At 42.2% G+C, this 21477-nt stretch overlaps 1 protein-coding gene across 2 annotated transcripts in view; it reads left to right on the top strand.

Annotated features, from left to right (window-relative positions):
• LOC120926855 (cell cycle control protein 50B-like) overlaps positions 1-18597 on the top strand; it is a 55570-nt gene extending 36973 nt beyond the window's left edge. For both annotated transcript variants that reach the window (XM_040337122.1, XM_040337121.1), the window contains exons 4-8: positions 1490-1597; positions 11847-11937; positions 12175-12321; positions 12674-12883; positions 18354-18597. In XM_040337122.1, the coding sequence (XP_040193056.1) occupies positions 1490-1597; positions 11847-11937; positions 12175-12321; positions 12674-12883; positions 18354-18535 (738 nt within the window). In that variant the 3' untranslated portion in view covers positions 18536-18597. The remainder of the gene's footprint in view (positions 1-1489; positions 1598-11846; positions 11938-12174; positions 12322-12673; positions 12884-18353) is intronic.
• The last annotated feature ends 2880 nt before the right edge of the window (positions 18598-21477 follow it).

Raw genomic sequence — 21477 nt, 5'->3', positions numbered from 1 at the left:
TAATCAGTGAGTCGGAGTGGCCCCTTGGCACGAGGTGACTGGGTGGAGCGGGAACTTTAGAAAACTTTAGTGAGGCATGCCCCACTACTCTCGAAGATTTGACGTTACACGAGTTGACCACCCGCCCGTTGTGTGTTTTCGTTACAGATTCTTTGCAGTTTTTACCTTGCCAGCAGTTGGCATTACTTTATGGGCTATGCCCTCCAAGTTTAATTACGGGTATAACCATGACCGGCATGGTTACTGGTATGTTGAAGGTTTTATACTTATGTTCAATAAAGCTGTGGCCTTGCCCTACTTCCAATTTAAAGTGGTCCACGTGTCTTCTTTGGGGGCAAGGTTTTTTTGGTTGGGGTTTGAATAAAAGGGGTGTTAAGACAAGCCTAAGCTTCTCAGCAGTCATGTTCAGTTGCTAGATGCCTGTCTGACTTGGGCTAGTATGCATAGCATACTAGCACATTATGCTATTGTCTTGCTTGTTTTTTTATTATTTTTTTCTGTGATTTACTACCGCTTTAAACACCAGGTAGTGTTACTTTTGCCAGTTCATATACATATTATAATTGGGGAGCTGTTATTAAGCTAATAAGATATGGCAGAAAAGAGATTTGATCTTCTTCTGGGGTTCTTAACTGAGATTAGATGAAATTTTAAGGTAATGTAAAGCTGCCCATAGTCAACAGAGGGTAGCTCAATAACCTAGCATGATCCAACTACCCTTTAGTGGAAATCTAGTGAGGGTTGTAGAGAAGGATCAGCTCTGACAATCTAGTAGGTTTATGTGGCTGGGAGGAGAACAGTACAGGCTGATACTGCCAGAGCCACTTGGGAAAGACCAACAGAGGTGATAACAAGCTTGCCTTAGATTGTTCTACTGGAAGCATGAAGGAAGACCCATAAACCTGACATAATCACCTGAAATAACATGCATAGCTAATTTTATGACCCCAAAGTGGTTTGAATAGATCACACCTATACATCACAAATTATTTCATATTTTGTTGAGGTCGCCTAAACAAATCAAATGGCACGTTGTTATATTTGTGAATGCTTGTTTCTTGGTAGACATTGCAAAAATCCATTGCTCAATAGTAGTTGCGAAGTATAGTTAGATTAATTCCAGGTATGACAATTTTTACATTGTTACACTGGTCTATCTTGGATGAGTTTAAGGATGCATGTGGCATATCAGTGGGATCCCCTTGGAAGCTGGAGATAACTGTAGCGGGCACCACTACTATAGTAATCTCTACTTGCTTCTGGGTCGATACAGGGAACACTTTGCATTTTCTCAATGGGATTGGTGGAGGCAGGGAAGTAATATGGTCACCACCAAATCGTAATCTTCTAATATCTGTTTTTTAATACATGTGCTTTAGCATGTTCTGAAACATTAACATACCAGTAGTACAAGTTATTGAAGAGTTGAGCAGGGGGTGACAGCGTTAAGAATCCAACATCTTAATCTCTCTCTTTCATTTTCAAATAGGGTCCAGTCTTTATGTACTATGAGCTATCCAATTTCTATCAGAATCACTATCGTTACATGATATCTAGAGACGATACTCAGTTGAGTGGATTCCTGGATAATCTAAAGGTAAGCATTCCAGGCTGTCATTACTGTTACCACTGTGAATTTATTTTCACAAATTAAAATTGATGTTGATATTTAATTAAAGGCTAACCTAACTAACTCTAAACTGCGATTGCAGAATAGGTAATTATGATATTTACCTTCATGCATTGTATGCCGTGGCTCTGTGTCTTATGGACGCATAGAGCAGAGCTTGGAAGCGAGCATGCACCAGTGCCTCAAAGAGAAAACTGCTTGCTATTGGGGGCGCTGGTTGAAGAGGAGGAGCCCAGAAGTGCCGGTGGGGGACCAAAAGAGGATCGGGGCTGCTCTGTGCAAAACCACTGCACAGAGCAGGTAAGTATGACATATTATTATTTTTTTTTTTTCTCTGGGTATTACCTTATTTTGCATAGTTTCTGAAATAATAATTTGGAAGGACTATCTCCCTTTTTTCTCCTAGGTGCGTTTTTTTTTTTCTTCACTTTTCCCTAATTGAACAGGTTATAAATGAACAAAGTGAAACCGCTTACAGACTTTTATTTCCATCACAAACTTTGTATGTATTTGTTTGGCTAAAGATCCATCCCAGAACTCCTCAGCCACCGCTACTAATGCAAAACATAGGATAGCCTAGACCAGTACCTTTCATCTGCCAGGTCCTGGCTTCCTTTCTACTCTGAGCTAAATTTTAGCTGTTGGAGCAGATAAGGGCAGCTGGAGTGAATGATACCACCTCTCCTTGTCTAAAAAGCATTCTCTGAATAGCGTACATGCCTAAAAGCTGACCTCCAGTGTTCAGTATGCAGAAGTGCAGCTGATCGGCACAGGACTTGGGGGAAAAAAATACATCACTGAAGTAGCAGTATCTATTACATACAGCTTCCGGGGCATCAGTCGGGTATGGTATATGCTGGTGAGGGGGATATTTAGTATAGCAAAAAGTAAAAATTGTCGCTTTTTATTTTTTTTTTCATAGCACAAAAAAATGTATTCGCAGATGTGGGTGCAACGTTGCACGATTGCGCAATTGTTGCTTTAATTGTTGGTTAAAGTGAAGCAGGGACGTATCGCAAAAAAGTGCTCTGGTCAGGAAGGGTGTAAATTCTTCTGGGGCTGAAGTGGCTAAAGGAATTTGTGTATTGGGGATGAGAAGGTAGCACAGAAGTTATTGTATCCTGTTCCAGGATAGATCCAGATACTTCACCGACACCGACAATTTGGGCGCTGAGATGAAGAGGAGATTATTATTATTATTATTATTATATTTATATATTTTCCTCCCTTCCATCAAATTACTTGATTCTCCATCAGCACAGTCAGTGTTGATGGGGGGCAGCCCTCCTGCAGCCCTATTGTGTTCTGCCGGCAGGGAGCCCTCCTAGCTGACAACACAATGTTTACTGCTAGCGTCTATAGCTGTTGGCAGTAATCTCATGTGTAGCACCCTCCTAGATAGGTGCTAGGTTTAGTGCTGGCTCACTGTGTTCAGTGGAGCGCTGTGTGTATTTTTATTAGTAGCTTTTCTCACTGTAACCAGTGTGGCTGTAACCATTGTGTTGGGTAAATTTTGTTCCGCTGACTTTAGCCAGTGCAGCTGATTTAAGTAAGTTCAGTGTTTTCAGCTGCTGCCAGTCTAACTCCCCCCTGCTTTCCAGAGTGCTGTGGGAATTCTCTGGATACAGTGGCGGTGCGTCCATAGAGGGTGCCGGAGCTCCGCCCCCCCTCTCGCTCCCGCACCGCCACTGAATACAATACACAGATTCATGCATTGCATAAATCTGTGTATTGTTGCTGCCGCCAACTATTCAGATGGCCGGCCCCCTGGCGAGCGCCGGCCATCTGAAAAACGGCAGCCGGTTGGCTTTGGAAGTGCCTATCGGAGCCAGCGTCTCTGATAGGCTTTCTGATTACAGCCCACAGGCTGTAATCGGCTTCCAAATGGTTATCCAGGGGACGCACGGGGTGCGTTCCTTGGATAAGACTGACAGGCGTCTTAGCCAATCGGGTTCACCGGTTCTGATTACCAGTAACCTGTTTGGCTGAAGCGTCATCGAGGGCGGGAGAGGACATCGAGGAACCGTGGAAGGAGGATGGCTGACCCCAGAAAGGTAAGTGCCGGGAGGGGGGGGGCAAGGGGCAGCATTTTACAGGGCACAGTGGTAGCAATTGATGTGGGCACAGTGGTAGCAATTGATGTGGGCACAGTGGTAGCAATTGATGTGGGCACAGTGGTAGCAATTGATGTGGGCACAGTGGTAACAATTGATGGCATGGCACAGTGGCTGCATGTGATGGGCACAGTATGGCTGCAATTGTGTTTTTTTGTTTTGTTTTTTCGTTTTGTTTGCACCCCCCAAAAATGTTGAGCACCAGCTGCCACTGCTCTGGAACATAGGTGTGGAGCTATGCAGATTGCAGTATGAATAGTTATGTAGCCCTGTTCAATCCCAGGGAGCAGGGCCCTAAAGGCTCCTGGGACACTGGGCTTTGTTTTTTTTTGTTTTTTTTGGAAAGGATCAGTCCAGCCTGGAGGGCTTGTTGCCCTGCAGAGTAAATGCCATGTGCCACAAGGGTAGTACAAGAACATTAAGGGGGTTATTTACAAAAGGCAAATCCACTCTGCTCTACAAGTGCAAAGTGCACTTGAAATTGCACTGAAAGTACACTTGGAAGTGCAGTCGCTGTAAATCTGAGGCGTTGATCTGAAACGAGGGGAAGCTCTGCTGATTGTATCATCCAATCATGTGCAAGCTAAAATGCTGTTTTTTATTCTCCTTGCATGTCCCCCTCGGATCTACAGCGACTGCACTTTCAGTGCAATTTCAAGTGCACTTTTAGTTTGCACTTGTAGTGCAAAGTGGATTTTCCTTTCGTAAATAAACCCCTGAGGCCTTGTACACATGACTGGATCTGTCCGCTGATACTTGTCCGCGGACCAGTTTCAGCAGACAAGTTCGGTCGTGTGTACGGCCGACCGGACAGGTTCCCAGCGGACATTTGTCCAGCCGACCGTTTTTCAGCGGACAAAAATTTCTTAGCATGCTAAGAAACCTGTCCGCTGGAAACCTGTCCGTCGGACATGTTCGGTCGTCTGTACAGACTCACCGGACATGTCTGATCAGCCGCCATCCCTCGCATGCAGCGAAACATTGACCTTCCAGGGTCGCGCACGTCGCAGCATTATCGTCGCGGCGACGGCGCGAAACGTCACCGCGTTTGTTTTCCGCGGGGATTTTGGTCTGATGGTGTGTACAACCATCAGACCAAAATCCGGCAGCGGACATGTCCGATGAAAACGGTCCGCAGACCGTTTTCATCAGGCAGATCCGCTGGTGTGTACGGGGCCTAAGTGTCAAGAGAGCCAACCTGTTGTGATCCATACTTCATGATATGGAAGATATTCTAGAAGCAATAACCATGGGGGGAAATATTGTTTGGAAGTTGGAAGGAGTTAATCAGCTGGACATTTTGGGAGTACAGACTGATGAAAGATCTTACCGATTTTTGGGTTGCTGCCACCCCTCTTGTGCTAGAGAGTCAGCTGTGTGTTTGCTAAAGGGGATATCGGCTGGTGTCATGAAGAACTCCATCTATCTAGTTCATTGTGAAGTCCCATCATGCCTCAGTGTCATGCTTGTGGTTGTCGGAGTCTTGCTATGCCTCATGGGACTTGTAGTTTTGAAACAGCTGGAGGTCTGCTAATTGCATATCCCCGCTCTAAATGAAAAAGCTTGTGTGCTGTTAACTGTTTCTTTTACAAAGTCCACCGTTTGCTATATGCAAGGACTTCTTCTGCTTAAGCTTTACATAAAGTCCACTGTTCTCCACCTGTACATAGTTTCTGTTTTTGGAGTATCTTGCTCAATTTCCTCAACACTATCCAAGGTCTCCAAAAATAAAAAGAACAAAAACACCCCTAGACTGGTTGAGGAAAGGTGTGGCTGTGACTGGGGAAGAACCTGGGCAAATTTCAAGCGGCTCCTATGGGAATAAGCGCTACACATATAAAAAATCAGACAGACTGGTTGTATCAATCGACCTGGGTACAACCAGCCTTCCTGCAGATGGATTGAATTTCCACTGGTCCCTTCGATGAGATTCGATTCATTTATTTGTAACATGTTACCTGAAAATGTGACAAAAGGTGCATTTATGCTTTAACTTTGTGTGCTGAACCTAACCCTTGCTGTGCCACATTGCTGTTTACCCTTGCTGTGTCCAAAAATACTGCCCTGTGTGCTGGACCCTAATGCTTGCTATGCCACATTGTTGCCTACCCTCCCATGCCCGGATTATGGTCCTGTGTGCTGGACTTGAACCTTGCTGTCCCACATCGCTGCCTACCCTGCTGTGCAAAGATTACTGCCCTGCAGGGGCGGACTGACCATTGAGTCACTCGGGCACTGCCCGAGGGCCCCATGTCACTAGGGGGCCCCATCAGGGTTGCCAGGCTTAGTAAAACCAGGGACAGTATGTAAAAATCTTTTTTTTTTACATCTGTCCCTGATATGTCTGAAACCAACATGCTTCTGATGTGAAAATCCTGAGATTTTAGCTGCCCCGCCTCTGCACTGCCTCCTGGCGTGGTGGCCATCTGTAAGCCCAGGGGCCCCATAGTCTTCTATTGCCCGGGGGCCCCATGAGTTGTCAGTCTGCCCCTGCTGCCCTGTGACATTAAACCTGACCCTTGTGCCAGATTGCCCTGATTTCCTGTCTGTGCCCATATGACCCTTGTGTACCCATCCTTGCCCAACTTTCTGCCCAATTTCTCAACAAAGAGAGAACTCGCTGCGTGTGTTCTGTTCTGCCTACACCTTTGTCAAAATTGAACTTTTTTAAGTTTCCTAAAAAAGACCCTCTTTGCTGAACAATACATTTTAGGCGCTTTTTTTTTGCATAGTTGCACGTCCCCAGCACACTGCCCAGCAACCCCTGTGCTTTGTCTGACAACCCCCTCACCTATTGTCCCAGAAAATGGCCACTACTAGTTCCGCTCAGATTGACTTAAAAAAGGGTTCAGATTCAGCATCTGAACATTCATTAGAATAGTCGTTAAGGGGAAAAAGAGGTCTGCGCAGCTCTCCAAAGGGGACACTTGTTCTGGGGACAGCCGTTTAACAGGAGGGTTCTGCTTATTAACTAGCTGCTGACTGCCCTATAGCAGTTTTGCTGCTACAGGGCGACAGCTGTGCGCCAGATAATTTCCGCCTGCAGAGCGCACACTGTTTCTGCTGTGAATATTCACAACAGAAGCTGATTTGTGGGTCCCCCCGATGTCCTTTGGTACCCACTGATCATCGTAAAGAACAACGATCTGCCTATGTAAACCAACTATTCCGACGGGGAAGGGATGCATTATGTGTTCCTGCAAAGCAGGGACTAGAATCCATTTATTCCCCTAGTGAAAGCAGCACACTGTGTACACTCAAACATGTTGGGTTCACATTTAACCCTTTGATCGCCCTAGATGTTACACCCCTTCCCAGCCAGTGTCATTCATACAGTGACATATTTTTAGCACTGGTCACTGTATTGGTGTCACTGGTCCCCCAAAAAGTGTAAGTGTCTGCTGCAATATCACAGTCCCGCTATAAGTGGCTGATCGCTGCCATTACTAGTAAAATAAATAAAAAAATCAAGTATATATCCCATAGTTTATAGACGCTATAACGTTTGCGTAAACCAATCAATATACACTTATTGGGATTTTTTTTACCAAAAATATCTAGCAGAATACATTTTGGCCTAAATTTTATGAAGAAATGTTTAGATTTTTGATTTTTTTTTTTTTTTTTAGATATGTTTTATAGCAGAAAGTGAAAAGATAATTTTATTTTTTTGTGTGGTCAGTCTTTTTTATATTTTGTGCTAAAAAAAAAAAAAAAAAAAAAATGCAGTGGCAATCAAATGGCACCAAAAAGCTCTATTTGTGGGTAAAAAGGGACATCCTTTTTGGGTACAGTATTGCATGACCGTGCAATCGCAAAAAAAAAAAACCTGGTCATGAAGGTGCCTTACAGACGCCAAGTGGTTAAGAGTTATTCTTTAATGGAGACATCCAGCCAAAGATTGTTTGGCTGGGCTTCTCCTATGGGTCATAGGAGTGTAATTAGTTTTGCACTCCTGTGGCCCGTTTTCAGCAGAGAGCGGACCGAAGTCCGCTCTCTGACATCACAGAAATCAGTCCAAGCACCGCATCATTCCAACAATAAAGTCTGGATCCGCCAGGTGTCTGGACTGATGTCCGTCGCTGAGACGACCGCCCCCACCTCTCTACAGCTCAGCACTCCAGTGAGCGTAGAGGAGCAAAGCGGAGTATCTGCTGATTGACAGTCACAAGCTCTCTGCTCGGGGAGCTGTGATGTTTGGTGGCTGTGAGGTTCTCGGTACAGAGGCAGCGGGGGGACCGATGCTGCATCCAACTAGATAAGTATGGAACTGGGGGGGGGGGACATTTACTTTTAATTTCCTGTTCTGTCTCTGGGACAGGATGCAAAGAGAAAATACCCTCCCCCAAAAAAAAAGTTTTAACCCTTCCCTCCGATGCAAAATTAAAAATTCTAAATAACTATAACAATTAAATTATTAAATTACTATTATCCTATTCTAATGGATGGAATTTAGGTAAAATAATTCTACCTGCCTAGGAATAAATCTACAATGTACAGTCAGTGTGTGTGTGAGTGATATATATATATATATATATATATATATATATATATATATATATATATATATATATATATATATATATATATTATATATATATATATATATATATATATATATATATATATATATATATATATATATATATATATATATATATATATATATATATATTTTTTTTTTTTTTTACCCCCCTAACACTGCATCGATTTTAAACCGTTTCTCACTGTCTATGTACAGAAAGAGAGGTGCAGTGGCACCTTTTTTTTACAAATGTATATTTGCAAGCTAACTTGGAAACAAACTTCCAGTGATCACCAGGGTTGCTGTCATGACAATCATGTGATTTGGTTCCTGATTAATAGTCGGAGACCTTCAGGCACTGATGACGGCAGGATGGAAGAATTAACCGCATCCTAGTACTCAGCAGGATCATTAATTAACCATATCTGGGGAACTGTATGTGAGATTTTTAATATACAGACTGCTGTCACCTAGATCGTAAAGCAAAGTATGGTGTATACCCAGTGACAATATATTTTGAGGTGTGTGTGTTTTTATTTGCATATAGCGTAATACATTTTTACTCGTTTTAACAAGAAAAATACAAGGTTGTATTAGTTGGTTCTAGCAAGGAATAGATATATCTGAGACATACATTTAAAAACATATTCCAGAGGGCCAGACTGCATTGAGTAACAGTACAGTTAACCTGAGGAGTATCCTGACACATTTGGACTATACAATAAGTGTCAAAAAAAAAAAATGGCATAGGAGTAAAAAGTAATAAAGGGGGAGCTGGGAGGGAAGAAAATACCATTGAACAGTGTTTTAAATATTTTATTTTGAGGCATATCACTCCACCATAACGACAATCCCTGGACATGAGGATAAAAGAACCACCATGGGGATTTTTATTATACAAGCATGGAGTCCTCATTCGGTTTTCAAAAGTTTTTAAAGTTCTTGAAAAAAAAACACAACCCATGAGGTCTGATGTTTGACCTCTACAAAGGGTTGGAAAGGGAGTTTTCCATGCCTGTTCTAAACCTCTCTTATTTTTGGCTTCAGTCAAAATATGGGTGACCAACTTGTACTGTTCACCAGTTTAAAGGGGTTGTAAAGGTAAAAATATTTTCCCTAAATAGCTTCCTTTACCTTAGTGCAGTCCTCCTTCACTTACCTTATCCTTCGATTTTGCTTTTAAATGTCCTTATTTCTTCTGAGAAATGCTCACTTCCTGTTCTTCAGTCTGTAACTACACACCGTAATGTGAGGCTTTCTTGTTGGTGTGGAGAAAGCCTCTTGGGGGGAGGGGGCGAGCAGGAGTGTCAGGACGCCCACTAACGCACAGCTCCTTTCTCTATCTGCAAAGTAGAGAGTGTCCTGACACTCCTGCTCGTCCTCTCCTCCCTCAAGAGGCTTTCTCCACACCAGGAAGAAAGCCTTGCATTACTGTGTGGAGTTAGAAGAACAGGAAGTGAGGATTTCTCAGAAGAAATAAGGACATTTAAAAGCAAAATGGAAGGATGAGGAAAGTGAGGGAGGACTGCACTAAGGTAAAGGAAGCTATTTTGGGGGAAAAAAAATTACCTTTACAAACCCTTTAAGCATCAGGCTTATGGTATAACTATAAAGTGTTGTGTGTTTTTTGTTTTTTCATATTTTTACAAACTTGCTATCCCATGGTTTTGTTAATATATTTATAGATTTTGACGCAGGGTAGTTTTGTTTAAAAACAGTTTGAGGTGCATGAGCCGCTCGGGATTTGCTCTTTTGACTTTTCTCGTCCCTATTAGCTAGATTCATAAAAGAGTTAGGTTGGCGTATCAGTAGATACGCCGACCTAACTCGGAATTTGCGCTGTCCTAAGTTTAAGTGTATTCTCAAACAGAGATACACTTAAACATATCTAAGATACGACGGCTTGCGCCGTCCTATCTTAGGGTGCAATATTTAGGCTGACCGCTAGGTGGCGCTTCCATTGCGGTCGGCGTAGAATATTTAAATCACTAGATACGCCTATTCACGAACGTACGTCCGCCCGTCGCAGTAAAGATACGCCGTTTCCGTAAGAGATAGGCCGCCTAAAGATAAACATGCCCCCAAGGTGGCGTAGCCAATGTTAAGTATGGCCGTCGTTCCCGCGTAGAAATTTGAAAATGTTACGTTGTTTGCGCAAGTCGTCCGTGAATAGGGATTTACGTCCACGTCGAAACCAATAGGCTCGTGCTGCGTACTTTGCCGCAATGCACACTGGGATATGTAAGCGGACGGCGCATGCGCCGTTCCAAAAAAACGTCAATCACGTCAGGTCAACACAAATTCGCATAGAACACGCCCCCTCAGCCAATTTCAAATTGGGCGCCCTTACGCCCGCTCGCTTTAGGCTACGCCGCCTTAACTTAGCAGGCAAGTACTTTGTGAATCATGTACTTGCCTCGCTAACTTACGGTGGCGTAGTGTAAACACGATACACTACGCCGCCACAAAGTTAGGGCGGGCTATGTGAATCTAGCCCTTCGTTTCCGAGAGGCCCTGGAAGATAAAAGAGAAGGCGCTATGGTATAGATAGATCTACTTTAGGCACATGTTTTAGAGGATGGACCCTACTATGTACCCATACATGTATTAATGTATTAATGTATTATTGTATGTTTTTATAAATGTATTTATGTGTACTTTATAATTGCTTGTAATCTTAAATTTTTTTTTGTAAAGTCTCTTATGTTTTTATTGTTTTCCACATAAAAAAAAATAATAATTAAATCAAAAACAGTTTAATGTATGATATCGGCCACATGGGCAGTTTTTTTTTTTTTTTGTTTCAAAATCTCTAAGAGCTGGTTCACACAGGGGCAACACGACTTACAGCGCATCTTTTCAAGGCAACTTCAGCGCGACTTCGAGCAACTTACAACGCGACTTGGTTGCCTCCAGGAGAGGAGACTTTGGCTGTGGTCAATCACAGAATAATCAGCTCTGTGGGAGGGAGGGGTTTGCCTGAGTAAACTATTTTCTCTTCCTGTAAAGTTGCTTCAGTTAAGACAGAGATCCGACTTTGGAGGCAACTTCCATTGAAATCAATGGGTACAAGTTGCCTAGAAGTCGCCTTGAAGTAGTACAGGAACCTTTTTAAAGTCGGAGCAAATTCAGTAGTGTACATTAAGACGGCTCTCATTCACTTTAATTGAATTTCTCATGTCACGCGACTTGGGGTGACACAAGTTGGATCCCAAGTCACGGAAGTGTGAACCGGCACTTAGATTTGAAGTATAGTATAACGCAACTATTGTGTAGCAACTCAATATGGTTTCCCAATGTCCATATAGAATTACAAAGTGTACACTAAAACAGTGTGTGTGTGTGTGTGTGTGTGTGTGTGTGTGTGTGTGTATTTTTTTTTTTTTTTTTAATTCTTTTTTTGTCACAGACGAACAATAATCTGAAATAGGTTCTACCCTTCCCCACTGCATTCAAAGCTAAATTTAACATTGTGGCTAGGATTAGGCTTTAAAGTTTATTTTGTATATTGTCGTTTTTACTATTAGTATGATGTGTGAATAGTAATTTGATTATTTTTTTTTTTTTATCATTTTAGAACCCATCTAATGACTGTTTCCCATATAGAGTGAATTCTGAGCAAAAACCAATTGCTCCATGTGGTGCTATTGCTAACAGCATGTTTAATGGTAAGAATTTTTTTTTTACAGTGCAAAACCCACAAATTACAGCCTACTGCGTCCTAATGTGAACAGGCCCTAATGTTGGTGGCTATATATATATATATATATATATATATATATATATATATATATATATATATATATATATATATATATATATATATATATATATATATATATATATATATATATATATATATATATATTTATATTTATTATTATTATTTTTTCCTCACATTTCAGATTCTATTACCTTGTATTACTTCAACAGTACTGGAATGTATGAGGAAGTGCCATTAAATGGAAAAGGGATTGCATGGTGGACCGATTACAACATTAAATTCCAGAATCCGAAAGATGGCAATAAAACCTTAGCTCAGATCTTTGAAGGTGATGTGAAAAACAAAAAATGGCGTAAACATAAATTAATATATGCAGTATACTGTATAATTCAGTCTTGGCGCATGAACACACTTCTTTTAGTATGTAGTATTGGGTTCAGCAAGGAATATAAACATTTAAATATACTGTAAAAGGACAGCGTGTATGCTGTTTTTATTTAATAGAATAGTTTTTTTATTTTATGGGAGCTGATTTCCTTTCTGCTCTTTACATAATTAAATGTATACATGTAATTCCTTTACTAACACAGATACAACACACTTCTTTTTATATTGTATTGGATGCAGTGATTTTATACCCAAGTAAACCTGATTTGGCAAATTTTGTGTTTTTCTTAAAGGTTATGGGACAGCAAAGCCCATGAATTGGTCACAGCCTGTATATGAACTATCAACTGACCAGACTAATAACGGCTTCCAAAATGAAGACTTTATCGTATGGATGAGAACAGCAGCCCTGCCTACTTTTCGGAAGTTATACCGTAGAATTGACAGTGGCAAGTTTTCAGCTGGTCTGCCCCCAGGAAATTACAAACTTGAGATTCAGTACAGTATCCTTTTCACAGAAACTGAAAAAATGTGCATGTATTTTTATTACTCTGTTCAGATTTAAAGCTGTTCAGCTGTTTGTGTTTTTTGATAGTGGCAAAGGTTAAAGCCTCTTTTAGGTGTTTATTGCTGAGAATATGAAGTCATGAGAAATCTCCAACAGGGACACAGACCAAAATCATTTTTGGAAGAGCTAGGAAGGGTTGCAATGTGTGACTGTTTTTTTTTTGCTGTCAATGCTTTCCTGTCTTGGTAACAGCCCCTTCCTCACTTTTTTTTTTGTTTCCCCCTAATCTAGAAAGTGAGAGATGGAGATAGTCTCCCCCATGGTGTTGGACAAAAAAAAAAACATCCTTGCTTCAAAACAAAAATTTTAATAAAATCGTTATTCTACTACAAAAAAAAGCCCTTTTAGGTCCATGGGTAATAGAAATGTTTGACCAGACCAAATTGTGAAGTAAATTTTTTTTTTTTTTTTACGTGGAACTTATTTACTAATTGATACTACTCCAAAAGTGTGTGTGTGTGTGTGTGTGTATGTATGTGTATATGTGGTGTCCCAGTACAGGTATTTGCTGTAGGCCCTGTCAGATTGAGGCCCTCGGCTTGTGGGGTCTCCCCTGCAGGGACTCAGTTAGTTATGATGTGATTTTATACTGTTATGGTTGATAATACGTTTATTAGGTGTGTATAGCTTTAAGAGGTTTAGTCAGCCATCTCATGTTCAGTCAGAGTGTATTACCATCTCATGTTCAGTCAGAGTGTATTAGAGTCGGGAGGACTAAGTGCTAGACAAGACCTTATTGTGTTGTGTTATACTACAGGTCAGTCTCTATGATCCACAGCTCTCAACCAATGGGCTTCAGTCTCATCAGGCCCTTATAAGGGATTGTACTTCCTGTTTAAGCCAGTCTAGACTACACACAGTTCCTGGCAGAGCAGAGCAAAACACAGTCAGGGAAGCAGTGCAGGCCAGAAGCCTCCAGTTCAGGAGAAAATACAGCAAGGAGTGGAGTATCCCTAAACATTACAGAACCAGTACTTCAGCTCATTTATCGGATCAATCCGTTATTCCGGCGAAAAGCCTCAAGTCTACAGACACTTCAGTAAGTGTATCTATTTTTCAGCCTAGTTAAGCATAGGCCCTGAATTACTAATCCGGCTTTTGCAGCCGAGTGTGTATATATATATGATCAGCTAAGCTCAAGCATTATCAGCCGTGTGATCCTCTAGAGACTGCCTGCAGAACATTTTGACACTCTGTTTAAATGCTGTGAAGATTTTGACACCTGCCTTCATGCCAGTAAAGCCTTCGTTGTATTAACCCCTGTTGTGGACTGTGTTATTACCATCCTAACTAGCGGGGATACGGAGGCCCCCGGAGCTGTAGTTTCCCGGGGTATACCAAGACTACAGTGGCGTCACGTGACAGAGAGGGTTAATACCATCTGGCCCTCACTAAGGGTTAATACCACCTGACCCTGGGCTCCTAGCCCCAAGAACCAAGTAGCTAACCATCAAGCGCATGTGTGTGGCCGTGGGGCTCACCCTCCCCGGTCACTATATATATATATATATATATATATATATATATATATATTAGTTTGAGCTCATCGCTAGTGACTGTGTTCCGTAACTAGCACTTAGAGGGAGGTCAAGTCCATTATGTCTTGGGTCCAGAAAAACCTATCCTGCATGTCAACGGCTTACATCCCGGAGTCCAGAAAGCCCCAGTGGTCTTCCTGACATGTATTCGGCTGGTCACCAACGAGTGGTCCCTTCAAGCAAATTCTGCCCCTGGGAAGTCCTTCCGAAGTGGTCCTGCTCTCTAGTCTTTACCGGCAACGTTAAGCTTAAGAGGTATTACACTCTGGGTCGTGCAGCTAGGACTCTGGAATGGATGCCCTGACAGATCGATTGGTTTCTAGAAGACATACGCCTTTTTTCCTTTGATCGACTCAAATCTATGATTGCCTCAAGGTCCCATAAGAGCCAGTGAATCATCCTACCTCAACTTTTGGACCTACCAGTCCACTAGAATTCATCCTCTGGACATAGATGAAATTTCGGGGGCATGCTTGTGAGCTACTTCCTCCGTCTCAGACACTCTGTCTAGTTGTTCGTCCTGCATGCTGGCAGTTGAGCCTCGAGCGGAATGATTGTGGCCGGGATTGTCCAGTCTGTCCAACAAGCTTATAAAGCAGAGGACCCGGTTCCTCCGGAGTCGGCGAGAGCACATTCCACTAGGCGTATATCAGTTTAATGAGCAAGAGTCCAGCTTATGGTTCCAGATGTCTTCTGTAGGATGGCCTTGTGGGCCTACATTATTACCTTTTGTCACTTTCTGTAGTGAGCCTGCTCCGTTACCTTCTATGGTCTTGTGTTTGTAAAACTTGTCAGTTGACAGGTCAAATCAAATGTATTTCTGTTCATTATACCCACCCGTGTGTATTGGCTAGTTATTTCCCACATGTAGGCTGCCATGGAGTCTGTCAGGAAAACGGAAAATTTATTATCAGTACTTACCGTAATTTTCCTTTCCTGATGGACTCCATGGCAGCCGGAGTCCCCCCCCCCCCCATCGGTCTAGAGTAGGCTAGTTACGGAACACAGTCTCTACCGGTGAGCTCAAACTTATAGGGTAGGGGGTCCTATAGCATTGGAGAGGAGGCGGGGTTAACCCACATGTAGGCTGCCATGGAGTCCATCAGGAAAGGAAAATTACGGTAAGTACTGATAATAAATTTTCCATATATATATAATATACACAGGGCTTTTTTTTTTCTCAGGGAATAGGTGCAGGTACTCCCTTCTTCCAGTACCATCCCTTAAAGAGAATACAGAACCAAGTAATTTGTATGTAAATTGATACCGATAACAAGAAAATAGACCCCCAGCAACAATAGATCTGCCCAGCAACATTAGAGCCACCACTAAAAAATACCCCTCAACCCAGAAAGAATAGATGCCCTCTAGCAACAATAGATCCCCCCCCCAGTAGCCAGAAACAATAGACCCCTCCCAAAACAGTAGATCTCTCCCAGCTAAAATTAACCCCACTCCTGCAACAATAGATCCTCCACCAGTGACACTAGATCCCCCACAGCGACCATAGATCACCTAGAGGCCAGCATCGGTAGACCCTCCAGCACACTCTAGTAGCCCTTGCCATTACATATATATTCTGTCCTGGAGGTGCCGAAACTGCGTTCCCCCGCGTTCCTGCAGGGAAAAAAAGCTGTGTGTGTGTGTGTGTGTGTGTGTGTGTGTATGTATATGTGTGTGTGTATGTGTGTATATGTATGTATGTATGTGTGTGTGTGTGTGTGTGTATATATATATATATATATATATATATATATATATATATATATATGTGTATATATGTATATATGTATATATATATATATGTGTATATATGTATATATGTATATGTATATATATGTGTATATATATATATATATATATATATATATATATATATATATATATATATATATATATATATATATATATATATATATATATATATATATATATATATATATATAAAAAATTCTTTTATCCTAAATATACAGTATTCGTTTGTATAGACCCACACCGAGGTCTTCTAAGCCTCTCCCTTCCTATAACTGTTATCAATTTACAGTATATATCTTCTTAAAGCGGAGGTTCACCCTTTAAAACATTTTTTGACATCACACAAACCATCACAATGCCGTTTTTTTTTTTTTTTTTTGTCAGCACATACCTCTTAATCCCGATTTTCACCTCACGGCGATCCCGCGGGAGTGGGCGTTCCCAAGCACTGCCTGTGATTGACAGGCTTCCGAACGGCGCATACTGCGCGTCACAGGTTGCCGAAAAAAAACGAACGTCGGTGCGGCTCTATACGGCGCCTGCGCACCGACGTTCTGGGGGGTGGGGGTGTGCTAACAAATCTGATCATTGGAGGAGAGCAGGCCGAGATACCAGCACAGCTAGAGAACTGACCACGGTGTGCTCTCCTGTGTGGTCAGCTTTAATTAAGAAAGCAAATGGAATGACAGGAAGAGATTTCACACAAAGCAAGCAATGCAAAGAGAACAGAATACGTTCTCATACAAGTACATGCTACAGCAGGCACTTATCAGGAATGTGAAGTGTTGGGGTAACAAAAGACTTTAAATCATCCAAATGTATCGCAGCACGTCGCCTGTCAAACATATTCAAATCAATGAGGCTGTGCTGCAACCACAAGCCAAAAGCTCAGTTTGCAGTTACAGCATGTTGGTCCCTTTTTTTTTATTTTATTTTTTTATAAAGGTTGCCATTCAGCAAAATATAAACAAACAAAAAAAAAGTGGCAGCAGGATCGCCTCCTGAGCACCGACAGTGGCTGCTTGGCTGCACCAAGGATGGCTTTTAAGCGAAAACACAACTTGTCCTAAGAAATGTGATATTCACTGGTTTTCACCAAAAGTAAATGATCAGTAGATTTGGTTATAAGCTGAATTATAGCAAATGCTGACCTTTCTGTAAGCTTTGATACGATTTGGCATGCGATTTGCACCATCTGAATTTTGGTGCAGCGCTGCACCGAGTGCCAAAAGTAGTTCCTAAACTGCTTTTGGTGACTTCGCTGCTGAAGTTGGACTGCATTGCTGAGTTCAATTCGTACAAGTTCAGCTGAACTAGCACAATTTCTAACCTGCAGCAATGTGAACCTAAGCTTAAAGCTGATCCTTCCTATGAGCCTCTGTAATTGCTTAATGGGTGACTTCACTGGCAAATAGGAAGGCGCAGGAGGAAGGAGGGGTATGTTCTGAATCTATTTTGGGGGGGGGGGGGGGAAGTATGCATGTAACTTCAGCTGCCTCTAGCTCTGATAGTTTTGAGATTTGTTTTTACTGATGCATATGTATTATTTTTATCGGATGGTCAACTGTATTATCAAGGGTTTTCACTGGACTATCTGCCACTAGTTGAAATTTTTTTTTTTTTTTTTTTATTAAAGCAGTTTCACCCTAAAGTGGAAATTTTGCTCCCACTTCCGGGCATAGATAGCCACAGTATCTGCGGCTATCTATGCCATATACGGCCCCCCCCCCCCAGAAGACAGCAGGGACCATTCAGATCGCGCAACTCGTGCATGCGCAGTAGGGATTCCCTTACCGAAGATGGCAGCGGCAGCACCCGAGAGCCGCGGGACAGATCGGCTTCGGGGGCCGACATTGTGTGCGCCCTGGACAGGTAAGTGTCCATAGTCCACAGTTGCAGTATTTCTAGCCGATTACTTTTTTTTTATTATTATTTTTAATTTAATTTTAAATATCGTACAGCAAATAATGGATCGTTTGCCCCATTTGCTGCCCAGCTAAGCTTTCTGAAAACTCTACTTACCTATTCTGTAATTTGTTTTTTAACTAGCAACAGTCTCTTTATGAAAAATAAAACTTTGTTGAATAGGAAACCTTAACCATTTCTTAACAGATTATCAAGTTATAAGTTTTGGAGGAAAAAAGAAAATTGTCTTCAGCACCGTATCTTGGATGGGAGGGAAGAACCCCTTTCTGGGCATAGCGTATCTTGTATTTGGTTCCTTATGTACATTATTTGCAATCATAATGCTCATTGTGTTTATAAAGTATCAGGGGAAGAATGATGATATCTAACACAACCTAAACCTTAACACTGGAAATGATTTCAGATTTGCCTAATGTTTACATGTCAAAATGCACACATTACAGTACAGTCCTATAATAAATATTTCATGAACTTGATCCTTAATGGACTGATTCAAACTTAATCATAATGGAATTTATTAAAATTTCATTTGATACCTCATTTGCAGGACCTTACTGGTGCAAGACAATTCTTTGTAGGTGTGTTATATGAAAATACCACACTTCAAGAACTGAGAAACCCCCTTCTGATTCTTGATGGTAATGGTTTCTGCTCTGTCTCATTAACATTTCTTTACACTCCCTGGACTTTCACTTACTGACTTTATGACATTTGTTAAGTAAATGAATGTGATGACACTGAAAAGTTACATTGCCATATGTAAATAATCCTATGTTCTTTCTGTAGGAAATAAAATGCAGTTAGTGCATAAAATGTATTTTCGGAAAAATGCTAGAACAAAAATCGAATTGAAAATCCATATACTTTTCTATTTTACTGATCTGAGACCATACAAAACAGAGGGGGAGGTGTGTATAGATCGAGGGGAGTGAATTATGGTACAAAATATAAACTGATAAACATGTTTTAATGTGCATATTGTTTTTTTTTTTTTTTAATTTTATGTGTAATACAATAAAATTATACTTTTTTTTTAATATTCTGTCTCTGATGTTTTGTTACTTGTTACACAGCCACCCAGCTTAAAGGAGATATATGGTTACAGCATAAGCGTATTGTGTACATTAGCATTGTAATAAAAATACTTATTTTTGACAATCCAATATAAGCTTACTTGAAAAACCTACTTTCATGCTGTGAGTTCTCCCTGTCTGCTAGCCATCTTTCCATAACTTCCTGCATTCCCTGCATATTTTTCAGCTCCTCATTTGCGGTTTACTTTAAATTCCTAAGGACTACATATCCCATGGTACCTTGCTACCTGGAAGCAATGATTTCTGTGCTGATTCCACCACCTAAAACTCCTCCCCTTAGCACTTCTGCAGTTCAGCCGGTAGCCTCTGTAAAATGTGTGATACAGCAGTGTATACTCACGGATATAATGAATGTGTGTCACAGAATTTAAAAGGTTACTAAAGGAATTTTTTTTTTTTAGCTAAATAGCTTCCTTTACCTTACTGCAGTCCTGGTTTCATGTCCTCATTGTTCATTTTTGCTTTGATGTTGCTGTTATTCCTCTCTGTTCTAGACACTTCCTGGTTGTCTGTTTCCTGATCACCACAGTCATGGGAGCTTTCTCTCTGTGGTCCCTAATCAAGGAGGTGTGATTACTGTGTGTCTAAAACCAGGGCCGGCGCTAGCGCAAGGCAACATGGGCACTTGCCTTACAGGGCCTACCCTGGGAACAGGGCGGAAAAATTCACTGGGTCACCTCCGCCGCCGGGACAGTCGCCTGCACGTAGAGAGTCGCCCGCCCGAAGAGAGAGTGCCGCTGCGCCTGTGGGCAGCATCTGAAGGGGGACTCGGTCTCTGAGTAAGCCCCCCTCCCCGCAGCGGCGCTGACCTGCGTGCAGTGAGTCAGTGTGTGAGGCGGCTACGCGGCGGCTACGCTAGTGACAGAGGCTGACAGTTCCCATAAGTTTCCAGCGGCTCTGTTATCTCCGGTGATTCAGTGATAACAGCAGCGGCTGCGTGGATCAGAGGGGAGAATGGGACAGCCGACTTCAGACACTGACATATACAGCTCTAACATGAACAGTGAGTGGATTGTATTTAAGCATTTATTTTATTAAAAACTTCCGTACCAGCAACTGCCTATCGCCTCTCTCTCTTCCTATGTTTGGACTCTGTATTCCCCCTCCTCTGTATTTTCACCCCCCCTCCTCCTCCTCTGTATTTTCACCCCCCCTCCTCCTCCTCTGTATTTTCACCCCCCCTCCTCCTCCTCTGTATTTTCACCCCCCCCTCCTCCTCCTCTGTATTTTCACCCCCCCCTCCTCTCCCCACTCTTCTGTATTCCCCCCTCTGTATTTTCGCCCCCCTCTTCTGTATTTTCACCCTCTCCTCTGTAATTACCCCCTCCTCTGTAATTTCACCTCCCTCCTTCAATTGCCCCCTTATCTCTGTATTTGCACCCCCTTCCTCTGTATTTGCACCCCATCTATGTAATTACCTCCCCTCCTCTGTAATTGCCCCTAATCTCTTTAATTGCCCCCCCACTCCAAACCCCCTGCTGTCGGACCCTCCTGTGTGCTGGTGCCCGTGATTTCCCCTGTCAGCTGCCATGGAGGGAGGGGTCTGTACTGAAGGGGGATGTCTGCACTATGGGGGGGGGGGGTATCTATACTGTGGGGGTCTGCACGAAGGGGGATTCTATACTAGTGGGGGATCTGCACTAAAGAGGGGAAATCTATACTGATGGGGGAGGGGGGGTCTGCACTAAGAGGGGGGATTCTACACTGAGGGGGTCTATACTAACGGAGGGTGGTCTGTACTTAGTGTGGGGTCTATACTGACGGAGGGTGGTCTGTACTGAGGAAGGGGGGTCTGTAGTTAGTGGAGGGGGGTCTGATATATATACATATATAATGTATGGTGTGTGTGTGTGTGCGCGCGCATGTGCGTGCCGGGGGGCGTCAAAATGCACCTTCGCCTGAGTTGGCAAAAATCCTTGCACCGGCCCTGTCTAAAACCCCTCAGCACCAATCCAGTTTCGTTTTACAAACCATCACTGCCCTCTATTGGCTCTCTGGCTCTGTACATCAGAGAGACATGAAGCAACATGCAAAAACGGAACTAGAACTGTAGGTACATTATGATTGATTTTTCTCTATTTTTAAAAGGAATCCGTTAACTATTATGTCTCTATACCCTGTAAACAGTCATTTCAGCAAAAACAATTCTTTTCTTTACAACTCCTTTTAAGTGTAGCACTTACCCCTGGAGGAGCTGCATAGTATGATGGGTTCTC

Source organism: Rana temporaria, chromosome 2 (assembly GCF_905171775.1).
Source record: "Rana temporaria chromosome 2, aRanTem1.1, whole genome shotgun sequence".
In the NCBI taxonomy this organism is placed as follows: domain Eukaryota; kingdom Metazoa; phylum Chordata; class Amphibia; order Anura; family Ranidae; genus Rana; species Rana temporaria.
This window is presented reverse-complemented; position numbering and strand designations above follow the sequence as displayed.